General features: G+C 56.1%; 7 protein-coding genes across 10 annotated transcripts; 5 read left to right on the top strand and 2 right to left on the bottom strand.

The window, feature by feature from the left end:
• The first annotated feature begins 404 nt into the window (after positions 1 to 404).
• Positions 405 to 1,305, top strand: H310_10093 (hypothetical protein). Of its 3 annotated transcripts, XM_008876346.1 has the most exons (6): positions 405 to 560; positions 623 to 677; positions 729 to 774; positions 821 to 935; positions 986 to 1,066; positions 1,114 to 1,305. In XM_008876346.1, exons 1-6 carry the CDS (start codon positions 462 to 464, stop codon positions 1,270 to 1,272), a joined length of 555 nt encoding a protein of 184 aa, XP_008874568.1. In that variant the 5' UTR covers positions 405 to 461; the 3' UTR covers positions 1,273 to 1,305. The 3 variants fall into 3 exon arrangements, with proteins under 3 accessions (XP_008874568.1, XP_008874567.1, XP_008874566.1); XM_008876345.1 differs by having other exon boundaries at positions 623 to 774; XM_008876344.1 differs by having other exon boundaries at positions 623 to 935.
• Positions 1,306 to 1,547: 242 nt separating this feature from the next.
• On the top strand, positions 1,548 to 7,452 carry H310_10092 (hypothetical protein). Its single transcript, XM_008876343.1, has one exon. The coding sequence runs from the start codon at positions 1,559 to 1,561 to the stop codon at positions 7,274 to 7,276; it is 5,718 nt and encodes a 1,905-aa protein (XP_008874565.1). The 5' UTR covers positions 1,548 to 1,558; the 3' UTR covers positions 7,277 to 7,452.
• A 358-nt stretch (positions 7,453 to 7,810) lies between these two features.
• Positions 7,811 to 14,867, top strand: H310_10091 (hypothetical protein). The gene is made up of 9 exons (XM_008876342.1): positions 7,811 to 8,349; positions 8,406 to 8,510; positions 8,555 to 8,632; positions 8,701 to 8,972; positions 9,067 to 9,406; positions 9,608 to 11,385; positions 11,491 to 11,533; positions 11,585 to 13,407; positions 13,504 to 14,867. The coding sequence occupies exons 1-9, from the start codon at positions 7,876 to 7,878 to the stop codon at positions 14,216 to 14,218; spliced, it is 5,628 nt and encodes a 1,875-aa protein (XP_008874564.1). The 5' UTR covers positions 7,811 to 7,875; the 3' UTR covers positions 14,219 to 14,867.
• Positions 13,477 to 14,867, bottom strand: H310_10090 (hypothetical protein). Its single transcript, XM_008876341.1, has one exon. It carries the CDS (start codon positions 14,832 to 14,834, stop codon positions 14,289 to 14,291), a length of 546 nt encoding a protein of 181 aa, XP_008874563.1. The 5' UTR covers positions 14,835 to 14,867; the 3' UTR covers positions 13,477 to 14,288.
• Positions 14,868 to 15,254: 387 nt separating this feature from the next.
• Positions 15,255 to 16,314, top strand: H310_10089 (hypothetical protein). Its single transcript, XM_008876340.1, has 2 exons — positions 15,255 to 15,895; positions 16,038 to 16,314. The coding sequence occupies exons 1-2, from the start codon at positions 15,297 to 15,299 to the stop codon at positions 16,228 to 16,230; spliced, it is 792 nt and encodes a 263-aa protein (XP_008874562.1). The 5' UTR covers positions 15,255 to 15,296; the 3' UTR covers positions 16,231 to 16,314.
• Positions 16,315 to 17,348: 1,034 nt separating this feature from the next.
• H310_10087 lies at positions 17,349 to 20,501 on the bottom strand (the record flags this gene model as incomplete). 2 transcript variants are annotated; one of them, XM_008876338.1, is made up of 6 exons in its annotated part: positions 17,962 to 18,641; positions 18,703 to 19,064; positions 19,112 to 19,260; positions 19,308 to 20,214; positions 20,265 to 20,378; positions 20,423 to 20,501. In XM_008876338.1, 6 exons carry the CDS (start codon positions 20,436 to 20,438, stop codon positions 18,393 to 18,395), a joined length of 1,797 nt encoding a protein of 598 aa, XP_008874560.1. In that variant the 3' UTR covers positions 17,962 to 18,392. The 2 variants fall into 2 exon arrangements, with proteins under 2 accessions (XP_008874559.1, XP_008874560.1); XM_008876337.1 differs by lacking the exons at positions 20,265 to 20,378; positions 20,423 to 20,501 and having other exon boundaries at positions 17,349 to 19,064; positions 19,308 to 19,988.
• Positions 17,427 to 18,384, top strand: H310_10088 (hypothetical protein; the record flags this gene model as incomplete). Its single annotated transcript, XM_008876339.1, has 7 exons — positions 17,427 to 17,493; positions 17,544 to 17,734; positions 17,781 to 17,889; positions 17,938 to 17,961; positions 18,018 to 18,051; positions 18,101 to 18,246; positions 18,295 to 18,384. 7 exons carry the CDS (start codon positions 17,427 to 17,429, stop codon positions 18,351 to 18,353), a joined length of 630 nt encoding a protein of 209 aa, XP_008874561.1. The 3' UTR covers positions 18,354 to 18,384.
• Positions 20,502 to 20,896: the final 395 nt, after the last annotated feature.

Raw genomic sequence — 20,896 nt, 5'->3', positions numbered from 1 at the left:
TGCGGCATGCGTGAACAGGATGATGAACCGACTCAACGTTTCACGACGGTCAACTGACTCCGCAAGGAGCTTGATTGTACAACGAGAATCGCTTTACCTCTCTGACCTTTCACCGCAATTGAAGCCGACGTGTAGCAGTAGCAGTGATTTGCATGTGGATGGTCGTTCAAAGTACGCGCCACTGGCGTCGAGGAGTGTAGATGACGAGAACTTATATCTGTCAATCCCCTGAGATTCACGGTGAAGATGCAAATATTCTTTTTAACTGCAAACCGATACCTCCTCGACCCGTCCTTCGGATGGTAGATGTAGAAGTTGGCGATTTCCATGGAGGAATCGTCCCATAACTTGAAAGCGACCTTCCACGGTCATGTCGTCGTGATCCCCATGGATCCTTTGCAGCTCGATGTGGAAGTCTCCACGGTTTCCTCGTAACGGCTGGATCGCTTTCAGCCGTCGGCATGCCTTTGGGCGAAGGTCGTGCCAGTCGTCGGGATAATCCGATTGTGTTCCTGGATGTTCATGTTGGAGCCAAGCCATTTGGTCGACTTACCATCGAGGTATGATGGTGGCGCGTCGTCGCGGTTCGATGGTGGCCAACATGACGTTGTGCGATGGGTAGCTCCGTGCGGATGTCGTGCCTCTCACTGCCGAGAACTTTCGAGTGCTTTGCACAGGTGTGTCGTTGGATATGCCGGATGGAAAAAGCACACGTGGCGTTCCTGCAGGCGGTGCCTTCGACGCCATGGGCACCCCGAAGCGATACAGCGGCTGGTGCGTACCCTGCGCTGGGATATTCACAGACAGGATTCTCGACTAGTTTGGTCCACAGAGTCGTGCGGGATTCACTCCTACAAGCAGGAGACATCGACGGCGAAGGTGGGTCGTGCGCGTTTTCAACGCCCACCTTTGAAGATGAAAACTTCATCCTGCGGGTACACATTCCCGCGTTCTTCCACATGACACTTGAGACCTCGATGTGCAGCATGTTGGTATGGGCACTGTCGGCATGGTCAACGCCGGACCTGATACGAATGGGTCCCAGTTCTACATATGCTTCACGTCGGTAAGGCTTGCATGCCCATCTTGTACGAACTCTTGCTCGTCTCGCAGGCGCCGTGGCTCGACAACAAACACGTCGTATTTGGGGCCCTCTTGGGCGAATCCAGCTTTGAGACATTGGCGAAACTCCATGACACGGTCGCGACCGAGTCGGGGCAGCCGCTTCAAGTCGTTCGCATTGCTCATTCTGGCCAACTCTACCCTGTCTAACTATTGAAGAAAAAACATGTCATGATACCGCGCCTTCGCCTACACGGCGATTCGTGCCTGCCGTTGTGCCACATGCAAGCTCACAAGCACGCATGATCGAAAGCAGCGCGCGCACTCCATCCGCCCTCCGTCGCCTTGCGCCGCCGTGTGATTTCGTGCGTTCTGTGGAGAGTACCGGAATGCGGGTCCCAACACTCCTGGATCGCTCAAGAGACCTACGTTTTCGCAGAGTGAATGTCGTCGACGGGCACGTTGAAATGGCACACAATCGAATTTGGCGATCAAAATGCAAAGGCCGCGGACGTCGACGCCGCCGCGCGGCTTCGTTTCGATCTTGATGTGGAAGAACGCGCTGATGCTGAAGAAGAGTCCGCGACGCATCCTCTTTGCCGTGTTGTTTCCCATGGTTGTGATCGTCTTCTTGGGGCATATGAAACAGTACAGTGCAACGATTCACGTCCCGGATGGATGGGCCACGGATGACGACAACGATCAAGCGCGACACAGTTTGTTCGAGCGCCATGGACAATCGTCACCGACGTACTACACATCGGAATCCACGGCATCGGCGCTTCTTTTGACTCTGAGCACCAAGGGATGGTCGGACAGAATGCATGCAGCGAACATGTCGGACACCGCCAACGCGACATGCCTTCGTGCTGCGTTTGCGGGAAACGTCAGTGGTGACGCGTCGTCGCCGTTTGCATGGCCACAGATATGCCGTGATTTCATCGTGCCGTCGAAACTCGCAATCGTCCCGGACACGGCGTTTACCCGGGAGTACTTTGCTCGCAACTTGGCTGCGTGGTACCCCCGCGTGCAGTTGACGGTCGATGCATCCTTCGTCGTACCGTCGTTTCATGACTCGATCGTGTTCTTCGCGGACGATTCAGCTTTGGAAGCGTACATCATGGACGCTTCCTACGGCACGGGCGTCGCCAAACCTCGCATCTTTGCCGCCATCGTCTTCTCGGCCACCCCCGCCGAGGCTGGGGATGCAGGGGACATCAACTATGCCATTCGCATGGACGCAAGGGCTACACCAAAGACGACCGACCAAGGTATCAGGCCATTCCAGCGCTCCATTGACATGACCTCAATCAAGGAATACGCGACTTCCGGGTTTCAAACGCTTCAGACACTGGTGGCGCGGTTTGCTGCGTGTATGCCGCATCCCGTCACCAGCAAGTGCACGTTGCTACCGCGGGGAGCGCCGTCCAACGAGACGGACGAACTCTTGTTCCACCAAATCGAGATCGACCCGATGCTGGCAAAAGTCGCGACTGCCTACTCGAAGGGTCTGCACGTCGGAGACTTTGACATCGCTCATGTTCCTCCGACATCCCGTTCGTCGTTGCTCGTGCCGCTGTACCATGCCCCGCACGCGCTTGGCGGCGCATCGACGTTTCCGCTGCCCATCCATGGGTACACTTGGTCCCCATTTTACGAGACTGTCCAGATGCTGCTCGGGCTGCTGTTTCTGTTTGCGTACATGCAGATGCTGGCGGCGGTCCTGGTTGGCTTGGTCGGTGAGAAAGAGTCCAAGGCACGAGAGCTCCTCAAGATCCTTGGCGTGCCAGATTTGGCCATTGTCGCGAGTTGGCTGTTCACGTTCGGCCTTATGTCATGTGTGTCGGCGACCGTCAGCGCCGTTGCGGCCGCCACGGTGCTCTTCCCAAGCTCAAGTGTGATCGTATTGTTTGTTTTTTTTCTCTTGACTGGGTCAACCGTTGCGTCGTTCGGGTACGCCATCAGTGCCATCTTTTCGAAATCGCGGCTGGCGATTCAAGTCGGCACATTTGCATACTTTTTGTCGTTCTCTCTCACGTCCCAGCTCGTGGCCGCAACGTCGACGCCGGCTCAAAAGGCGCTTGCATGCATTGTACCTGCCGGTGCCATGAACTTGGCGGTGACCATGCTGGCTGCTGCCGAAGCGTCCGCCGTCGGCATCCCGCTGTCAAATCTGTGGCAACCGGTCGACAACTTTTGCTTTGGCTCTGTCTTGCTTTTCATGGTCGGCCAATGCGTCGGGTATATCTTGCTGGGATGTTATTTCGAAAAGGTCGTGCCGAAAGACGTCGGCGTTGTCGAACCGTGGTACTTTCTTTTCCGACCGAGCTATTGGGGTTTCAACTGGTCAGCGCAACAACAAGGCGGCGGTGCCGAGACCGAGGCATTGTTGAGAGGGATGGAGGTTGAGTCTGGCTACAGCGACACCATTGAGCCGGTCGGCGCAGACCTTCGGCGACAAGAAGCATCGGGAGATGCGCTGCAGATTCACCGCTTACGCAAGGTATTTTCAACCCCCAGTGGACCCAAAGTTGCCGTCGATGGCCTCAACTTGACGTTGTACAAGAATCAAATCACGTGCTTGTTGGGCCACAACGGCGCTGGCAAAACAACGCTCATCCACATGCTTACGGGCATGATTCCGCCGACATCCGGCGACGCCACTGTTCACGGGCTGCACCTCACCACGGACTTGAACGCCATCCGCGCGTCCGTGGGGATGTGCCCTCAGCACAACATTCTGTACAACGAGCTCACCGTTGCGGAACACTTGAGGTTCTACGGGCGCATCAAAGGGTTCACCAACGTCGCCGACTTGAACGAAGAGGTGACGAAGAAGCTCCACGAAGTGGGACTTACGAGCAAGAGAGATGCGTTGACGACAGAATTGTCCGGCGGGATGAAGCGCAAGCTGTCGCTGGCGATTGCTCTGTTGGGGAACAGCACGCTCGTGTTTCTAGACGAGCCCACGTCTGGCATGGACCCGTACAGCCGTCGAAGCATGTGGGACGTCATCTTGAACAACCGACCCAACCGCATCGTGGTGCTGACTACGCACTTCATGGACGAAGCCGATGTCCTTGGCGATCGGATTGCCATCATGGCGGAGGGAGAGCTACGATGCGCGGGCTCGTCGCTATTTCTCAAGAATCGTTACGGTGCTGGGTACACGTTGTCACTTGTCAGAGACACTTCCCAGAGCGACGGTGACAACGCCAACAGGACGAGTGCGATCAAGGCATTGATCACGTCCTTTGTCGATCGGGCCAAAGTTCTCAGCGACGTTGGAAGTGAGATGGCGTTCCAGCTGCCCTTGGATGAGTCCCACGTGTTTGGCGATTTGTTTCAAGCACTGGACAAGCACTTGGCGACGTTGCGAGTGTTGTCGTACGGGATTTCGGTGACGACACTCGAGGAAGTCTTTTTAAAAGTGGCAGAAGTTGGAGACGTCCATCACCAGCACACCGTGCCGTCGTCATTGTCGGCTGCTGCAAACGGCCATCCTGAGACCTTTGGAGAAACGCAGTCGCTGACGCCATCGACATCGGCATCGCCTTCACGACAAGGCATGTTCTGGACTCAATTCCGAGCGCTCTTGGTCAAGCGATTTCGAATTGCCCGTCGTGATCGCCGCGTCGTGCTCTTTGGAATCCTCGCGCCAATCGCATACATCTTTTTTGGTATTCGTAGCCTTGCCCCGACTTTTCGACCGTCCACGCCACCTGCCGTGCCCCTCACAACCGCGTCGTTTCCCTTGGCTTCCCAAACTCCGGTTGGTGGTCTATGTGAGTCAGACTGGTTCTGCGACTTGGTCAATCAGCTTCCACATGCTGTTGGGTACAACTTGTCGTTCATCCCGCCGCCGCCCGTGTACCCTTCGACGTCTCCTACCGTGTTCAACGTCACGTACGACCGCATTGACCCAAGTGGTCCCACCGGCTTTTGTCTTCGCCTTGGCGAAGCTCTGTGGGAGTCGTCGCCAGTTGGCGCGTACGGAGCGTATGTGTTTCTAGGCAAGCGTTCGAGTGGTCTTTTTGGGTACAACGTGGCAGTCAACACGACCAACATCTATGCCTCAGCCATCTACAAAGCCATGGCAGACAGTGCGGTGTACTCGCGCGTGAGTGGTGGGCATTCGCTGAATGTGGCGGTGGCGCCGTTTCCGCCGACTCACACGGATCAAGTCGGTGTGTCGGTCGCGGCGTCGTTCTTGGCAGCGATCTTCATTGTTGTCGCGTTTGCCCAATACAGTCCGGCGATTGTTCCTGGCTTGGTGCACGAAAAGCATCCAGCGCACAATTCCAAGCACCAGCAGCTCGTGTCGGGGGCGTCGCTGACCGCGTTTTGGTTCGCAAACTACGTGTTCGACGTGATCTTGATTGCCATCCCGAGCACTGCTGCATTGGTCTTGATCTACACGAGCGATATTCACGAACTAACGGGCGGATCTGCCTGCACATCGTGCTCGCCACACGTGTTTGAGGCCGTGATCGCGCTTTTTGTCGCGTTTGGCGCGGCCATGGTCCCGTATTGCTACCTACTGTCCCACCTCTTTACGGAGCCGTCGTCCGCGCACACGGCATCGGTGTTCCTTAACATGCTTCTTGGTCTTGCCATCGTCATCACGTCGATGATATTGGACTCGATCCCGTCTATGATGGAGCTGAACGGGTCGTACCTCAAGTACGTTTGGCGGTTGTCCCCGCTCTTCAACCTCGGCAACAGTCTACTGAAGCTGTGTATGCAAGCGGTGTTGAACGGTGCCTTGACCGCCTCCATCTTTTCCATGTTCGTCCCAATCCCGGACGCGTTTTCGTACGATGTGATCGGGATCGATCTCACATATTTGGCAGTCGAGGGCGTCATATACTTTGTGCTGGCCGTCGCGATCGACTACCTCCGGACGTTTCCCTCGCTGGTAGCGTTGTTGCGCGGCCAAGGGGTATCGCCAGACAACGATTCTGGTGCGGTGCCCGATATCGACGGCGATGTTGCAGCTGAAGCGAGGCGTGTCACCATGGGCAATGCCAACGACGACGCAATTGTGCTCAACAACTTGCGCAAAGTGTACGGGGGCAAAGTTGTTGCTGTCGACAAGCTGTCTCTGGGGTTGCCAATAGGCGAGTGCTTTGGGTACCTCGGCATTAACGGAGCAGGAAAGACGACGACGATGCAAATGCTTACTGGAAACATCGCTCCGACCAGCGGACGCGGAACGCTGGGCGGATATGACGTTTTGTCGCAGCAGCTCGACGCTCGACGACTCATTGGGTACTGCCCTCAGTTCGACGCCCTCTTGGACTTGCTCACAGTTCGGGAACACTTGGAACTCTTTGCGGCGATCAAGGGACTACAAGGTGCCGAACTCGAGCGCGAAGTTTTGTCGGCCATGTCGAACCTCAACTTGGACGACTTTGAGCACAAGCTCGCCAACGCGTTGAGTGGTGGGACCAAGCGCAAGCTATCTGTTGCGATCGCAATGATCGGCGCACCACCCATCATTTTCTTGGACGAACCTTCCACAGGTATGGACCCCGTGTCGCGCCGGTTCATGTGGAACGTCATTGCCAACGTCTCGACGAAGCGACGCGCGTCCACGATTGTGTTAACCACCCACAGCATGGAAGAGTGCGAAGCCTTGTGTACGCGTGTCGGTATTATGGTGGATGGACGATTGCGATGTCTCGGCAGTATTCAGCACCTAAAGCACAAATTTGGCGACGGACTAGTGCTGCATGTCAAGTTGGCGTCTGTGGCACCCGAAGACATCGACCTCATGGTCGAGCGTGAGTTTTGTGGTGACGCGACCAGGACGTTGGCGGCGGCTCAAGTCATGGAACGATGCGAAGCCTTGGGTCTTCCAGGTCGTGCGGATCTCGTTACAGCGTCGCACCCCACGGGGTACGTGTTGGCGGAAGCACTGAAGCAACCTCCGAATGCGGTGCTCGCTCCAGACTTCTGTGCATGGTGGCTTGCCGAATCCCATTTTGACGCACTTGAGGCCCAACTCCGCGCTACTTTTGGCGTCGACATTCAAGTCCTGGAACGCCAGCAAGATATGGCGCGATTCAAACTCCGCGGAGCACCCGCGCTGGCATCGGTGTTTACCAGTATTGAAGCCATAAAGGAGAAGCTTCACGTGCAAGAATACACGGTGTCTCAAACCACACTGGAACAAATTTTCAACAGCTTTGCGTCGAAGCAACAGCATTGAGAACATATCAACGTAGATGTAAGGCTCATCCGCGTGCACTCGGCAATGTGAACACAAAATGATCCATTTGAGAGGTGTCAGGCTCCATCCGCTTGGGAAAGTTTCTTTCAATCGCAATAGCCTAGTTCATCCAAATTGGTATTTCAACGCGTTCTGGTGCAAAATGTCAATTGTCTCGACGAGTCCAAAGTGCTCCAAACGCATATATTTCGAACCCTGCGACCGACCGTGGAAGAGATCGCTAGGAACTCGATGCATGCGGCTGAGAACGATGCCCTGGTCTATTCTTTATCTCACTCGTTGTCCATGCCGTGATGGGGGGGTTATGTGATAGCCCATATTTAAATCACTTTAGCACAGCATGCGTCAGGACGTGCTCTTACCGATGTCATCTTGCACCATCCGCGCAGTCGTCGGCAAATTTGAAATTGGCGCGCAATTCCCCGTTCGCCGTCCGGATGTTTAAAACTCTATCCGGATTCCCAAAGAATGTAGGTGAGCCAAGTGATGATGGCCCAATCAAATTGCAACAACTGAACTCCGATCTTTCGAGGGCACAACAAGAGTTTCGACGACGGGGCGACACTGGATTTGCGTGCATGAAGGTCGACGACGGCAGCGGCGCAGCAATTGCCGTGGAGTTTGCGATCGAGGAAGGGACGTTGGAGATCGGGTTGATACCCCGCAAGGTGTGGAGACGATCGCCAGTCCTACCACCCCCGACGGAGAAACCGTCATCTGGCAACGAAAATCGACGCCAGACCGAGTTGACGCTGCACGAGTTCGTTCGACCATGGCGTTCGTTCCGAGCGACTAAGAAGACACCGACCGAAGATGCTGAGACATGTCCTGAAGTTGACGACTCGCCCAGGAGCAAGGATGATCCACAATTTCGACAAAAACGGGACGAGCCGCATGACAACATCCTGCACCATTACGAGCCGAATCCTGCACCAGTGGCCCCCTTATTCCCGCACGAACTGCGCGCACCCAATTGTTTCCGTGATGTTACGGCTGTCGAAGGGTCCATCGCGTTCAAAGTATCGTGCAAAGTTGTGTTTAACATTGGCGCGGTACACACTCGTCGGATGTCCTCTTTCATGAGATTCTAACTTACCCATTGCGGTAGATCGAACCCGTGACGTGTCGCCTTGCTCTCTACGACGTAAACACTGGTGGGCGTGCAAGTGAAGAGTTTGTGTTTCAGGTGAATCCGTCGCTGTCCACCGCAAAGGTTAGTCGCTCCATCTCGCCACAGTCACGCTCATCCTTCTGCAGGACGCGCGGTTCTTCAAGAGCGCCCTCTTCTATGTCCTCCCCACGCATTATGCACAAAGTTTGTACTTGGTGTTGCAGGTACTTTTCTGCTCCATCTCGACTCCGAGTAGTGATTCCTCTACCCACGCTTCTTCTGTTCTGTGCAGACGTCGAAGGTCCTTCAGGGTGATGCTGAAATTTCGTCGCTGCATTATTGCCAGCCTGAAAAGTTCATGTCCGAGTCAGAACAAGCAAAGCTTGCCGACAAAGCTACCGAGTGCACGGCGCGACTTGGCGGGTCGATCCAACAGCCTCTCGCGTGGGGTGCTGTCACGCTCTCGGAAGGAATTCGCCAAATGATTTTGTACCGTCAAAAGGCGAGTCTCAGCGACGAGGCGCGTCTTGCGATGATCGTGGATGCGTCGAAAGGGGCTCTAAAGTACGTCTTGTGCATGGATTCTGTTTGAATTCGTTCTAGTGCTTTCACCTCGGTGACATCCTCGTTGGGCCGTTCTCATGGGGGCTCGATGCAGGGAAAAGACTGTGCCGTGCATTTGCGAATTGGACGTCGAAAAAGTCGACGACGTGACTGTTCGCAACGCGAAGAAGCGGACGCTCGAGATGAAGGTCTCACCGACAGCGACTGCACTGCTGTACTTGGTCGACCCCATGTTTCACACGTCCTCGGGGGCATCTACAGGCAGTGCTTCGGCGGCCAACCAATTGCCAAACACGCTGCACTGGTGCCGTGAGGTGCAGCCGTTCTGCCCACCGCAAACCGCAACGACGTGGGGGCCGTGTGGTAGCGGACCCGTCGCTGTATCATACGTGCACGCGCTCTACTTGTATCCCCATGCCGTGGACCGCTTCCAGGTACAGCTGAAGCACTTGTGGAGTGCCGTTTGCATTCCAAAGCGTGTCCGAGATTGGATTCACTATCCTGTGCTCTATCGTCTACATTTCTACACGATCCTTCGGATGTCTAGCAGCCCACCCGGCACGTTTGTTTGTGTGCGGGAGAGACTTGTATTTTCATCTTTCGAAAGTGTCAGCTAACGTGGGGAAACTATGTAGCATCGCAATGTCGCGGTAAAAGTTCAGATGTTCCACGAATCAATGGAGCTCGCATGCTTTGCATCGTCGACATCGCTGGCCCTCGCCACGGACGTGTACTGCCATGTGTCGTACCACCAAAAGGCGCCTTCGTTTGAGGACGAGATCAAGATTCTGCTCCCCTTGACTCTCGATCCTTCCTACCACGTTGTGTTTACGTTTTACCAAGTGCATTGCAAAAAAGTGGCGGCAGGCAAACTCCCCACGGATATAATTGGGCGCGCGGTGCTTCCGATTGTCGATAAACAACATGGAGCAGTCATCGCTGACGTAGTGCACACCCTTGTCGTGACGGACGGTGGCGGCGGAAACGGTGTGGTATCTACTCTCACGAGCAACACCAGCGGTGCTGCAAGTGGCGCGGGGGCACCGCTGTTTCAAGTCCGATCGCGGCTGCTGTCCTCTGTGTACAGCCAAGACAGCGCCATCCAGTCCTTTTTCCAATTGTGGGCTCAAGTCGAAACATCTCATGATGAAATTGTGGCGCGCATCGTGTCGCTGAAGGCAGCACCTAGCATCGGCGTACGCCACCATGCCCTTCGCCTCTTTCGACAGCTCCTCGATTACCTCTGCCATCCACATCGCCCCATTCGCGCGGCTGCGTTTGCCACGTGCTTGGCGCTGTTTGACAAGTGCTGCATGTCGACGACTGTGACAGCTACTGCCGCGGCAGGAAACACTGGTCGCAAGCCTCATGACGGAGGTGGCTCGATTGTGCTGCAGTACATTGACGCTATCTTTGACGAGCCCGCTGCAGCGTCCCCACCCCCCCAAAGCAATGGTGCTCCAGACGACAGTCGTCCGCTCAAAGTGTACGAGTCTGTCATTGATGAATGGATCGCCCTTGTGACTGAACCGAGTCCAATGCCACCTCCCAACGGGCGAGGGAACACGATTCATTCCGCTAGTGCGAGCGAGCCCCGTCGATTGGCCATGGCCCACTCTAACACGCTGCTTCATCTTGTCTTGAAGAGCATCGCGCTGTCGCTTGTGTCAACGTCATCGAGCCACCACCACGTCCTCCCACTGCCAATGCCAGATGTGCATGTGGTGGCGGGCCTCCTAGACGTGCTCTTGGATGCTTCCCTCCTCACCGATGACGGGTTTATCGCGCGGAAGGATATGCTACAAAGCCTTGGTCGTTTTTCGCTCGCGCTGTTTTGGATTGTCAAGAGTCCAGTCGCTGCGCAGTGGATCCAGCGCGCTGTCCCTCGACTCGCGTCGACCAAAGATTCCGCCGTCATGATTCACATGACGTTTCCATTCCTGCGCATTCTCGCCGACGCCGACGCGTTTGTCGCGATCAACACAACCGTCGCCAAGGTGGATCAGATACGAACCAAGGACGACCATCGCCACACGGTGCATGCGTCTCCTGCGGATGTCGTAGCAGCAGCCACGGCTCGTACTGATGAGGGACTCGAGGATGCCTGGCTTGCCCAGCTCCTGGTGGCAGCGCTGCTCCAGGTAGCAACGGACCAGTCGGAAGAAAAAATCAAATCCCAAGCGATGGCGATTTTACGACGGCTCTTGGTCGTGCAAATGAGTGGTGCCAAGTCGAGTCAAAAAGAACGGGTCGCCATGATGCTGCTACCTGGGGTCCCCAACATGCTCACGCTCGTCCATCAGCTCGATGGCGACGACTTGCCAACGTCATCGAGTCTCGACGGTCTCAAGCGCGACCTTTTGCTGTGCATTGTTGCGACGTTGCAGCATGTCCCGGAGAAACAATTGAAAGGGTACACATTGCCTGAGTTGTAGAATCGTGTTGTGTGTGGTTGCCGCGATGAATGCCATGGCAACGCTTGGTCTCTCGTGTTTGACCGTGTTTGGATGGGCGGTAGGTTCTGGAAGCCCAAGGCGCTGCTGCCGTCCACAACGTACGAGGTAGGCTACAAATACTTGGGAGACGAAATTTCACGTTGAGAGTCGGCGCAGAGACATCGCCACAGAGACGACATGTCGGATTGGCAGAACGAGAAACTGCGCGCCCATGTCCTGCGGGCGATCCAGACGCTGCGCTTTGTCATGGACACGTTTCTCGGCGACGGCTTACCGTGGCAACAAGTGTTGTCGCCTGACTGTACCGACCAGACCAAGCCGCCCCAACTCTCCCTTCTCGACATTGAAGTATACATGAAGCAGCGCAATAACCGACGTAGTCAGCTCACGGACGAGGCGAATACGTTGAGTCCTCGCAACGGTGGTGGAGGCATCTGCATAGTGGGCAACAATGGCACAGCGAGCGGCACCGGTACTCAATCTCCGGGAGGTCCTGGGTCGGCGCACCATCGGTCATTGCCCCGAAATTGGGGCAAGCACTACATGGCCCAACGCAAGAACAGCATGGACACCAAGCCCGACGACGAAAACGGCGCCGCCTCGTCGGACAAAGCCGAAATTGACATGGAAAGCCACGCCAAGCGTTTGGCGACCGCAGTCGCCCGTACTCTCGTCACGGCAATTCAAACGCTCATTCACGAATTCAGTCGGAGCCTTGGCGCGAACCAGGCGTTCCTTGCAACAGTCGTGGATTTGTGGTACTTGTTATTAACCCGCATCGGTCACGGTCACTTTGACGCTGACGTTGTGTCGTGTGTCCTGGCCCACCTCACAGCGTTCCTCGGACGGTTCCAAACGCCGCTGTTTGCCCACTCGAACGTCCTCTTCATGACGGACGATGCCTGGTGCGAACAACTCGTCGTTCTTGCCGCCAGTGGAGCGCCAACTGCCCCACTGGCCGCGACATTCGTGTGTGACCTCTTGGCCACGAGTTTTAGCCAACGCGGCAACTTTTTGCGAATGGAGCATGCCCTCGTCCGAGTGGTGGCCAAGCAACTCCACCTGCCGCTGCTGCCAAATTTACTGGATGCCATGGATACGTTTCCAGGGGTGCCGCCGTTCCGTCCGCGGCTCACAGCACTCGTCGCGTCGCTGCGACGACTTGTTACGACGTGGCAGCAATACGAATCGGCCATGACAACACTCGGGACGTCGTGGCCGACCAACGACGAGGTCACCACGGGACAAGTGGAGTCGCTGACGGACGCGTTGGTGGCGGTAGCGGTGGCGATACCACCGGAGGACGATGGTCTCTTTGACGTTCATGTCAAGTTCATCGACGCGTTGGCTCGGGTGCATATTACGTGCGGCCAGTTTGCCGAGGCTGCCAAGTGCAAGCTGCATCTTGTGGACATGGCCTCCGCTCGAGGGACGGGCGGGGGCCGCCGCTGCGGCAGTCCCGATGACTTCATTCTGTCGCAATTCAAATTCGCGCTCACGTACTTGTCGCCCCAAACGACGTCCACGCCATGGTTGCTGCCAGAAATGGCGCTGTCGATCGCCCAAGATATGTTAGCAGTGTGCCTCAAGTTGCAAAACTTCACCGAGTACGCCGCGACGCTGAAGCTCATGGATTCTGTCGTGGCTGGTGTGCTCGCTCAACAAGGCGGTGCCAAGCAAGACAAGGACATGCCGCCCGTGTCGCGGTACTTTTTGGTGGCAATCGTCGGGACGGCAGAAAATGTCCCGGACTTGGGCGTCGAGTTTATCTACAAACGATCGGCCTTCTGCCACGTATCTGAAATGATGGCGTCCATCGAGTCCGGCTTGAATGCGTGCTTTCCACAATTGAAGGTGAAGCCCATGAGCCTCGCCAAGGTCGCCGCCGATGGTGGCTCGGTCGACGATGCCACGACCGTATACATCAAAGCTACGCCAGTGGAACCAATGTTTGCCGGCGAGTGCGGCCGCACCTTCATGTACGATGCATGGCTTTCTCCGTTGTGGATGTTGCGGGAGGACTCTTCGCACGTGTGACGTGTTTGTTTAGTTGGCTAAAACGTGTGCGGTCGCAGGTGGAGCAGTCCGTTTTCTGTCGCCAAGCACCAGTTCGTGCGCAAGGTGGTGCTGCACGTGCGCCATGACTTTCCATACCTGTCGCTTCGGCAAGTCGTTGTTGCAAAGGAGGAAATGATTCGGTGCCCGATCGACACGGCCACCGACGACATCGCCAAGCGGACGGTCTCGCTGCTCAAGATTGTTCACCGCGACGAAAAGGGCCTCCCCCACGATATCAAGGCGATCACGCATCTGTTGAAAGGCAGCATCAACACCGAAGTCAATGGCGGCGCGCCCGAAGTGATTCAATTGTTCCTCGCCAAGGGCGTCGTGTGTGTGGACAAAGATGCGAATCCGATGACACCGACTGCGCAGACTGAAAAGCAGACAGAGCTTCGCGCGGCGCTCCTCCAGTTTCTTCATGTCGCGCTCGCTGTGCTCGCAATCAGCCGTGACCTTTTTCGACGGACAAACCACCGGCCAACACCGTCGATGGGCGGAATGCTACCGACCACCGCGACCAATGCCAGTACCGTCATCGGCGCAAGTGGCAGCAGCAACTCGCACACGATCGACGACGCGGACGCCCTGCTGTTGGCGCCGCTGCAAGGGGAATTTGAAAAAGCGTTTCGGAATATTGTTGTTATGTTGGCCGCCACGTACGATGTCGAGCCTGACAATGTGGTGGCGCTGAAGGCTGCGGCTGCGTTCAAGCTCGGGCTGACGCTCTAACTAGCGATGGCATGTGAAGCAAGGGTGAGGACGGCCAGACGTGTTGAACAAAAAGAATGCAGCGATGTGACTATTTGCCACCAAGGAGAAGCTCCTTCGCTTCGTTAATCTTTGTACTGATGAACGTGGACCCGCCAGTATCAGGGTGGTTTGCGATGAGGAGCTTGCGATGGGCATTGCGAATGCGGTCGGCGCTTGCGCTTTCACGGACGCCCAGAATCAATGCCGCTTCTCGCCGCGTCATTTTTTCTTCAAACGGCCCGTCGTAAAAGTTGCGGTACGACATGTTGAACATGCTAGAGGACGCAGACGACTTGTCGGTGCCAGACGCCGCCTTGTTCGCTTTGTAGCCTTCGTACGCTTCGAGAAGGTACTTGCCCCCGAGAGCGGCAGCTGCAACTCCAAGGCTCCCAACGACAATTGCATTCTCTTGACGACGAGTCGCATGCAATGAGCGTCGTTGCTGCGTGTCTGCTTGAAGGTGTGGCAAGCATCGGGGCAAGATCGTCTTCACCGAGGTGCGGGACACCGCGCGCTTCGTCACTTGCGCCAGCATCGTCGTGAATTCCGTGAGTGGAAGCAGCGAATTCCTTCCACCATCCCAGATCAATTCCATCCGATTGGTGAAAAAACTTCACATTTTATCCAATCATATTGCCTTTTGGGAGTGGGGGTACGAGAACGCGCCCATCCATGTTAACTGTAAGCACGTTCACACATTCATCGATGACATGGCCTTGAAGGCTCTTCTTTCACAAGGGGTACTTCACAGCCCATTTTCTGCGTGCAACACGTAGAGGAGTTGCGAGTGGTTCACCACGTTGAGAGCGCTGCGAGAGCGGCCAGCGTCCGCACTTCACACGATTTACTGTTTCTTTTTACGTTGATTATTCTTGACAGAGAGGCAATTACTTGCCATATTCGATATAGAATTTTACAGACAAATCTGCCAGCCAATCCGGTGGCTGGTCGTCGATCCGGATAATTCAATTTATCCGGACGGCAATTCACTGGTGGCGGCCAATTTGACGGGTTTCTCGGATGGCGCTAGTTCTCCTTTTGATCTTTGGCCACTACCATGCCCCGCGGACCTCGCCATCACTTGAAGCGCATGAGCGCCCCCAAGCACTGGATGCTTGGCAAGCTCGACGGTATCTGGGCTCCTCGCCCTTCGTCGGGTCCCCACAAGTTGCGTGAATGCCTTCCCTTGATCATTATCCTTCGCAACCGCCTCAAGTATGCGTTGACCAAGCAAGAAGTGACCATGATTGCCATGCAAAAGCTCGTCAAGGTCGACGGCAAGGTTCGCGTCGACCCCAACTACCCTGCTGGTTTCATGGACGTTGTCGAAATCCAAAAGTCGGGTGACGCGTTCCGCTTGTTGTACGACACGAAGGGCCGCTTTGTGATTCACCGTGTGAACGATGAAGAGAAGAAGTACAAGCTTGCCAAGGTCATCCGCCAAGAATTGACGTCCAAGCAAATTCCTTACATCGCCACGAACGACGGCCGCACGATCCGCTACCCGGACCCGTTGATCAAGGTCAACGACACGGTCAAGATCGACTTGGAAACGGGCAAGGTGGTCGATTTCATCAAGTTCGAAACCGGCAACTTGGTCATGATCACCCGTGGTCGCAACGCCGGTCGCGTCGGCACTTTCCACCACCTCGAACGGTATGGACACACCCTAAGACTCATTGCGAGCTGGGTGTGACGGTCTTGACGTCGTTGTTTATGGCTCGTTTCCCACGGCCGCTCCCGTCCATCCATTCCTCTGTCATTGATCATCTGTCCTCATCTCGCTGTGCTTGACTAGACATGCCGGTTCGTTTAACATTGCCCACATCAAGGACTCGACTGGAGCTGACTTCGCCACCCGTGTCGGCAATGTGTTTGTGATCGGCAAGGAAAACCGCCCGTGGGTGTCGCTTCCCCGCGGCAAGGGTGTCAAGCTCAGCATCATTGAAGAGCGCAACTTGCGCGAAACCAAGGCTGCCCAAAAGCACTAAAGCATCCATGTCGTTGGCTCACGTAGGTAACCACTTGCTTGCATTACAATGAAAGGAGAACATTGAGATGCTTATCGTCTTTGAGTCGCCGAGTCCACACACATCCCACGCACACTGGTCCGAGAACCTCTTGTGACTTTGCTTTCGTTCCCGTTCCTCGCTTTAAAGAGCTGGGTCGTTGGCAACGTGCCGTGCGTAGCTCGAGCGAACCGGGACTCGGCGACACCTCATTGTGACGGTACTGACCCCCCCACACGCACTACCCGTTCTCTTCCACACATCCGGTGACCCGCCAACCACTGACAGGTTGAGCTACGGTGGCGCTCGCCGAGGTACTTGCGTGATTCGGGCGTGATTGCCGTGTCTGAGCGTGTGCCGAAGCCATGACGAATGCCTGCGCTATCGTTGCCACAAGCACAAGTTTGGCCAGATGCTCCCCTTACTGGGCAGGTTCTACGTCCTCGGTGTCCATCCTGGCGCACCCGAGTCTCCACCGCCACACCATCGACGGCACCCCCATCCAACTCTGCTATGAAAATGCTGCTGCAGAGTGGTTCGAGTAAAACCCTTCCTCCTACATGTTTGACCATGACGTTTTAAGTTAAACTACGAAGTATATTTTACTGGTTCGAAATATTTATATGTATATTTAACCAGGAGGACGCTACTACTGCCTAGACGACGTGGTGCCAGGAATCAAAACGGAACACGTCGGCTCCACATACCCACACACGGTCCAAGGCTGCCAAATGCACCATATCGATGAGGACGACGCGCACGGCGTCAGCGAATACTTCTCTCCTGCCGTAGGTTGCAAGCTGCAGCGAACATTGACTGGATATGGTTTGCAAGTTGCTGAAATACTGTAGGTACATGACTACAATCAATATAAAGTCGTCCTCGCGATCCCACAAACAAAACGTAGTAGATACGCGACTAGAACATAAGATTGGTCGAGCGGCTTTCATGCTGTTGGCATCCTGCATGCTCGGATGCGCATTGTCATATCGCTGAAGATCTATTCCGACGATGTGTAGTACCAATTTGAGTCAAATTTACTCCGGAGTACTATACACTACTGAATAATTCACAAACATTTCAAAATTACGAAAACGACTGAAAAAATATACTGGTGGCTCTTTCCACGTAGTCGGTTTCACTCGGGCGGTTGCATTCCTAGAGGTCCCGCCGGCGCCATGGGCCACGACTTGTCCAAGCAAGCGAACCGTCTGGCGATCGCAGCAGTGTCCCACATCACTCAGTGTTGGGTCGACTTGCGGCTGCCTTGTCCTCATCAAGTGCTGTGAGCGTAGTTGATCGGGACGATCTCCTCGACCTCCGAACAGCGTTTGAGGCAGCGGCCAAGCCGACGACCGAAGTGAAAAAAGTGTTTCGACGAGCAGCAGCGGCACCATCTACATCGTCGTCGACAACCAAGGAGCGCGTCGAGCCAAACTTGTCGCGGGAGGATTTTAACGCGGCAGTGGACCGCGCCAACTTTTATGTAAGGAACGACGCACACGCCGTTGTGACGCACGGCGTTTACGCAGGCATCGGACCGCGCAATTCTCGACCGCTTGTTCACCATGCTCGACAAGACGGGCGACGACGTGATCAACAGCCGAGAGTTCCTCGTGGGGGTCGCGCCGCTTGTCAAAGGTACTTCGAGCGTGCAAGGTGTTTGCTGACTCGTCGTCATGAAAAAAGGCAACTTGACGTCAAAACTCGCACGTAAGGCCCCTCTCGATTCCGCCGTCGACTCGATCCAACAACGCGTCCCGGTGTAGTGGCGTTTGAAATGCTAGACGAAGACAGCACGGGGTAAGGCTGTTCCCGCGGGCATGGGACGATGGCTCATGCATTGACGCAGCGAAGTCGACGCCCAAGGATTTCGCTTCCTTGTCACAACCGTGACGACCGTTGCTTCGTTTTTTGGAGACCCGACCATGACGAAGAAGGATGTGTTGGCGCTGACCGCCGACATCTTTGGCGGCGCCGACACGATCGAGTACACCAGTATGTACGACCGCCCCAAGATATGCTCATGCGGCGTGGCACACGTAGAGAGCATTCCCCGCATTGCAGAGCATGCCCTGGTCGAAGCGTATGTGGCGCAGGACTAATTGCAAGGTTCAAACGAAAGCAGGTTCTTTCACGCTGGGTCAGTCGTCCCATACGATCGTGTTGTCCATGAGCCGCGCAGAAACGTTTTGGGTGTGGTGGATCTTTTGTTTGCGCTTGAGCATTCCAATTCGGTTTGGCACGTGCTTTTCACTCGACTGGCCGCGCTCGAGGGTACATTCCCGCCGATTGATGGTCAGGAACGCGGCGGCGTCCGGTCCGTGGGCTAGTTGGGGCACACTTTGGGTGCCATGCGCCCTGTGGACACCACAGGGTGCCGGCGAATAGCCCTACGGACAGAGCGCGTCACCTGTTGGGGTAGAATATGTCGGCGATGTCGAGCCAACTCACGCGGAAACATGGCAGCGAGTGCGTCGAAGCAAGTCGGGTTAAGGCGCCATTGCACGTACACGGCGGCGAATCTCCACGCACCAATGAAGTCGTCAACACGCAGGGGATGCGCGAAAACTCCTCGCCGTCGTCAAGCTGGCCATGATGGTAGTGGCTGCCACGAACGGGTGGCGACCCCTTGCGAGCGACGGGCGCCACCGTGCCGCGAAGACGAGACACTTGCGCCGTTCGAGGTATGGTCAAGTTGAAGCCGACGACGATAGCCGACGCTTTGGGCGGACTGGTGGATGCCGTCGAGTTGCAGCCGTCGCCAGATGCGTCGCCTTCCGTGGGACTTGCCTTGGACTGGATGACGACGGCTCCTACGCCGCAGATAGTAAAGAGTGAAGCGCACCAAGAGTGCCGGTACCCCCGCGCATCTTGTTAGGAAAATTGCCGTCGTCTACAGGGAGCAGACCTGGCGGGGGAGGCAGCGCTTCGTTCTTGGAGCGCCTGGTGGGCTGAATTTGCACGCGAATCGTGTTGGCTTGATTGGTTTCGTCGACGACGGCACGGCCCCTATGGTTAACGCGTTTGCCAGCGCGTCACATGAGAAATAAACGTACGGTTGTGGGATGCGCTCGCTTTGCCAGGGACCGATGTCGTCAAGTACGTCATGGTGGCATGGTTGTTGGTCGGATGCGACTGCAGTCGCATGCGGCAAGGCGCTTTGAAGGAAGCTGTTCCTGCCCGCCCGCATGGTCTCCAACGACTTTTCGATCGATGGAAGCACCTGCGGCGGCGATTTCGGATGGCCGTTCCGGGCCCGCCGAGCCGCGACATGGTGATCCTCGGCTGGACGCTGCTTGACCTTGTCTCTCGCTGAATCAAACCGAACGAGCCGAACAGAGATGGCATGCTTGTCGGGTGAGCCCGCAGCTTGGTTGTCGGCGTGAAATGCGTCCACTTTTGAATGGTGTGGCTGGTTGGGTTGGTTGGGGACGAGTGTATTCGTCGCAACGGTGTCGTGGTGATGGTCGGCGCCAACTCCACGACACGCCGGCGCCACAACTTCGTCTTTTGCACGGTTGGTAAATGAAGACAGTGGTTGGTTTGGGTCGTGAGGTGATGCGTCGGGCGGTGCTGGAAGACGTGGAGGCATGGAACCATTGCGAGAAGTGGGGGGGTGCTCTGGTTTGGCGGGCCGAGCGTCCGACGCAGTCGTACCGCTGGGTTTCACTCGCGTGGGCCGAGATCGCGACAAGGTCGAGGTGGGAGCCGACGCACGTGCTCCCGAGCGCTTCATGATCGTAGTTGCCGCGGGTTTTGCTGTGGATGATGGATGCTTCTTTGACTCTGTCAATGTCGTCAACGGCGCAGGTATTCGATCTTGCGTCGCGAGCTCAACGTCGCGAGTGGGCGGCAGCGCCGCCGACTTGTCGGATTGGATCTGGCGCGTCCCTGGAGCCTGCCTCTCGTCCTCGTCGTCACCGTCGCTCGAGTAGTCGTCGGGCTGCTGGATGCACTCGATGTCTACACCGCCAGCTCGAGACACAAGTTCAAACCCCGTGTTCGGGACCGACCTGTCGCATCTCGGAGTCGCCGCCGCCCGTCCCCGTCCATGACAAAGATGGACGCGACAATGTTGTCGAGAAAAGCAACGTAGTCTGCCGGTTCCAAGCTCTCGACCCACAGATCTAGATCGATCGATGGGCGACGACGATTCGTGGCGGCATCGCACCTGCGAGCTGAAACATGCTGTCAAAAAACAAGGCATAGCTGAGCGCGTCGCAGCCTTTTCGATCGACTTCCCATTCTGCCTACAGGGGTGTCATCCTCGCGGCGACCAACGCAATGCCAGCGGTGCCGCCGCTTACCTCGACGGTGGTCGTCGCCAACGATAGATCAAACGCTGGGTCCAACAACTTGGCCACACGTACGTAGAACGCAACATACCCGGCCTTGACAAGACAGCCCAAGTCGTCGCGAGGGCCATCAAAGTCCCACAGCGTTTGCACGGCATGGACAATACCAGGATGCCGCCGAAGGCCGTAGCGAAGGACGAGCGACTCCTACACGTCGATTCAACAACGGGTCGTCGTGGCTTATCTCGAGACGCATTACGCGCGAGTAGAGTGTGCCGTTGTCGTTGCGGGGCATCGCGTCGGCGAGGTCGTCATCGGTCAAGGCTAGGCCAGCGTCGAGCAACTGGCGT

Source organism: Aphanomyces invadans, assembly GCF_000520115.1.
Source record: "Aphanomyces invadans strain NJM9701 unplaced genomic scaffold supercont1.24, whole genome shotgun sequence".
Classification (NCBI taxonomy): Eukaryota; Oomycota; class Saprolegniomycetes; order Saprolegniales; family Verrucalvaceae; genus Aphanomyces; species Aphanomyces invadans.
The sequence above is the reverse complement of the archived record's forward strand: the minus strand, read 5'-3'. Positions and strand labels throughout refer to the sequence as shown.

Excerpts from the sequence above, each read along its gene's own strand:
- H310_10093 (XM_008876345.1), top strand. The coding sequence starts at position 462 with ATGCCTTTGGGCGAAGGTCGTGCCAGTCGTCGGGATAATCCGATTGTG. Across the intron at positions 775-820 it reads CCGAAGCGATACAGCGGCTG|TTTGGTCCACAGAGTCGTGC; the intron begins GTGCGTACCCTG and ends ATTCTCGACTAG. Across the intron at positions 936-985 it reads ATGAAAACTTCATCCTGCGG|CATGTTGGTATGGGCACTGT; the intron begins GTACACATTCCC and ends CTCGATGTGCAG.
- H310_10090 (XM_008876341.1), bottom strand. The coding sequence starts at position 14,834 with ATGGAATTGATCTGGGATGGTGGAAGGAATTCGCTGCTTCCACTCACG.
- H310_10091 (XM_008876342.1), top strand. The coding sequence starts at position 7,876 with ATGAAGGTCGACGACGGCAGCGGCGCAGCAATTGCCGTGGAGTTTGCG. Across the intron at positions 8,350-8,405 it reads TTGTGTTTAACATTGGCGCG|ATCGAACCCGTGACGTGTCG; the intron begins GTACACACTCGT and ends CCATTGCGGTAG. Across the intron at positions 8,633-8,700 it reads GTTTGTACTTGGTGTTGCAG|ACGTCGAAGGTCCTTCAGGG; the intron begins GTACTTTTCTGC and ends TGTTCTGTGCAG.
- H310_10092 (XM_008876343.1), top strand. The coding sequence starts at position 1,559 with ATGCAAAGGCCGCGGACGTCGACGCCGCCGCGCGGCTTCGTTTCGATC.
- H310_10089 (XM_008876340.1), top strand. The coding sequence starts at position 15,297 with ATGCCCCGCGGACCTCGCCATCACTTGAAGCGCATGAGCGCCCCCAAG. Across the intron at positions 15,896-16,037 it reads ACTTTCCACCACCTCGAACG|ACATGCCGGTTCGTTTAACA; the intron begins GTATGGACACAC and ends GTGCTTGACTAG.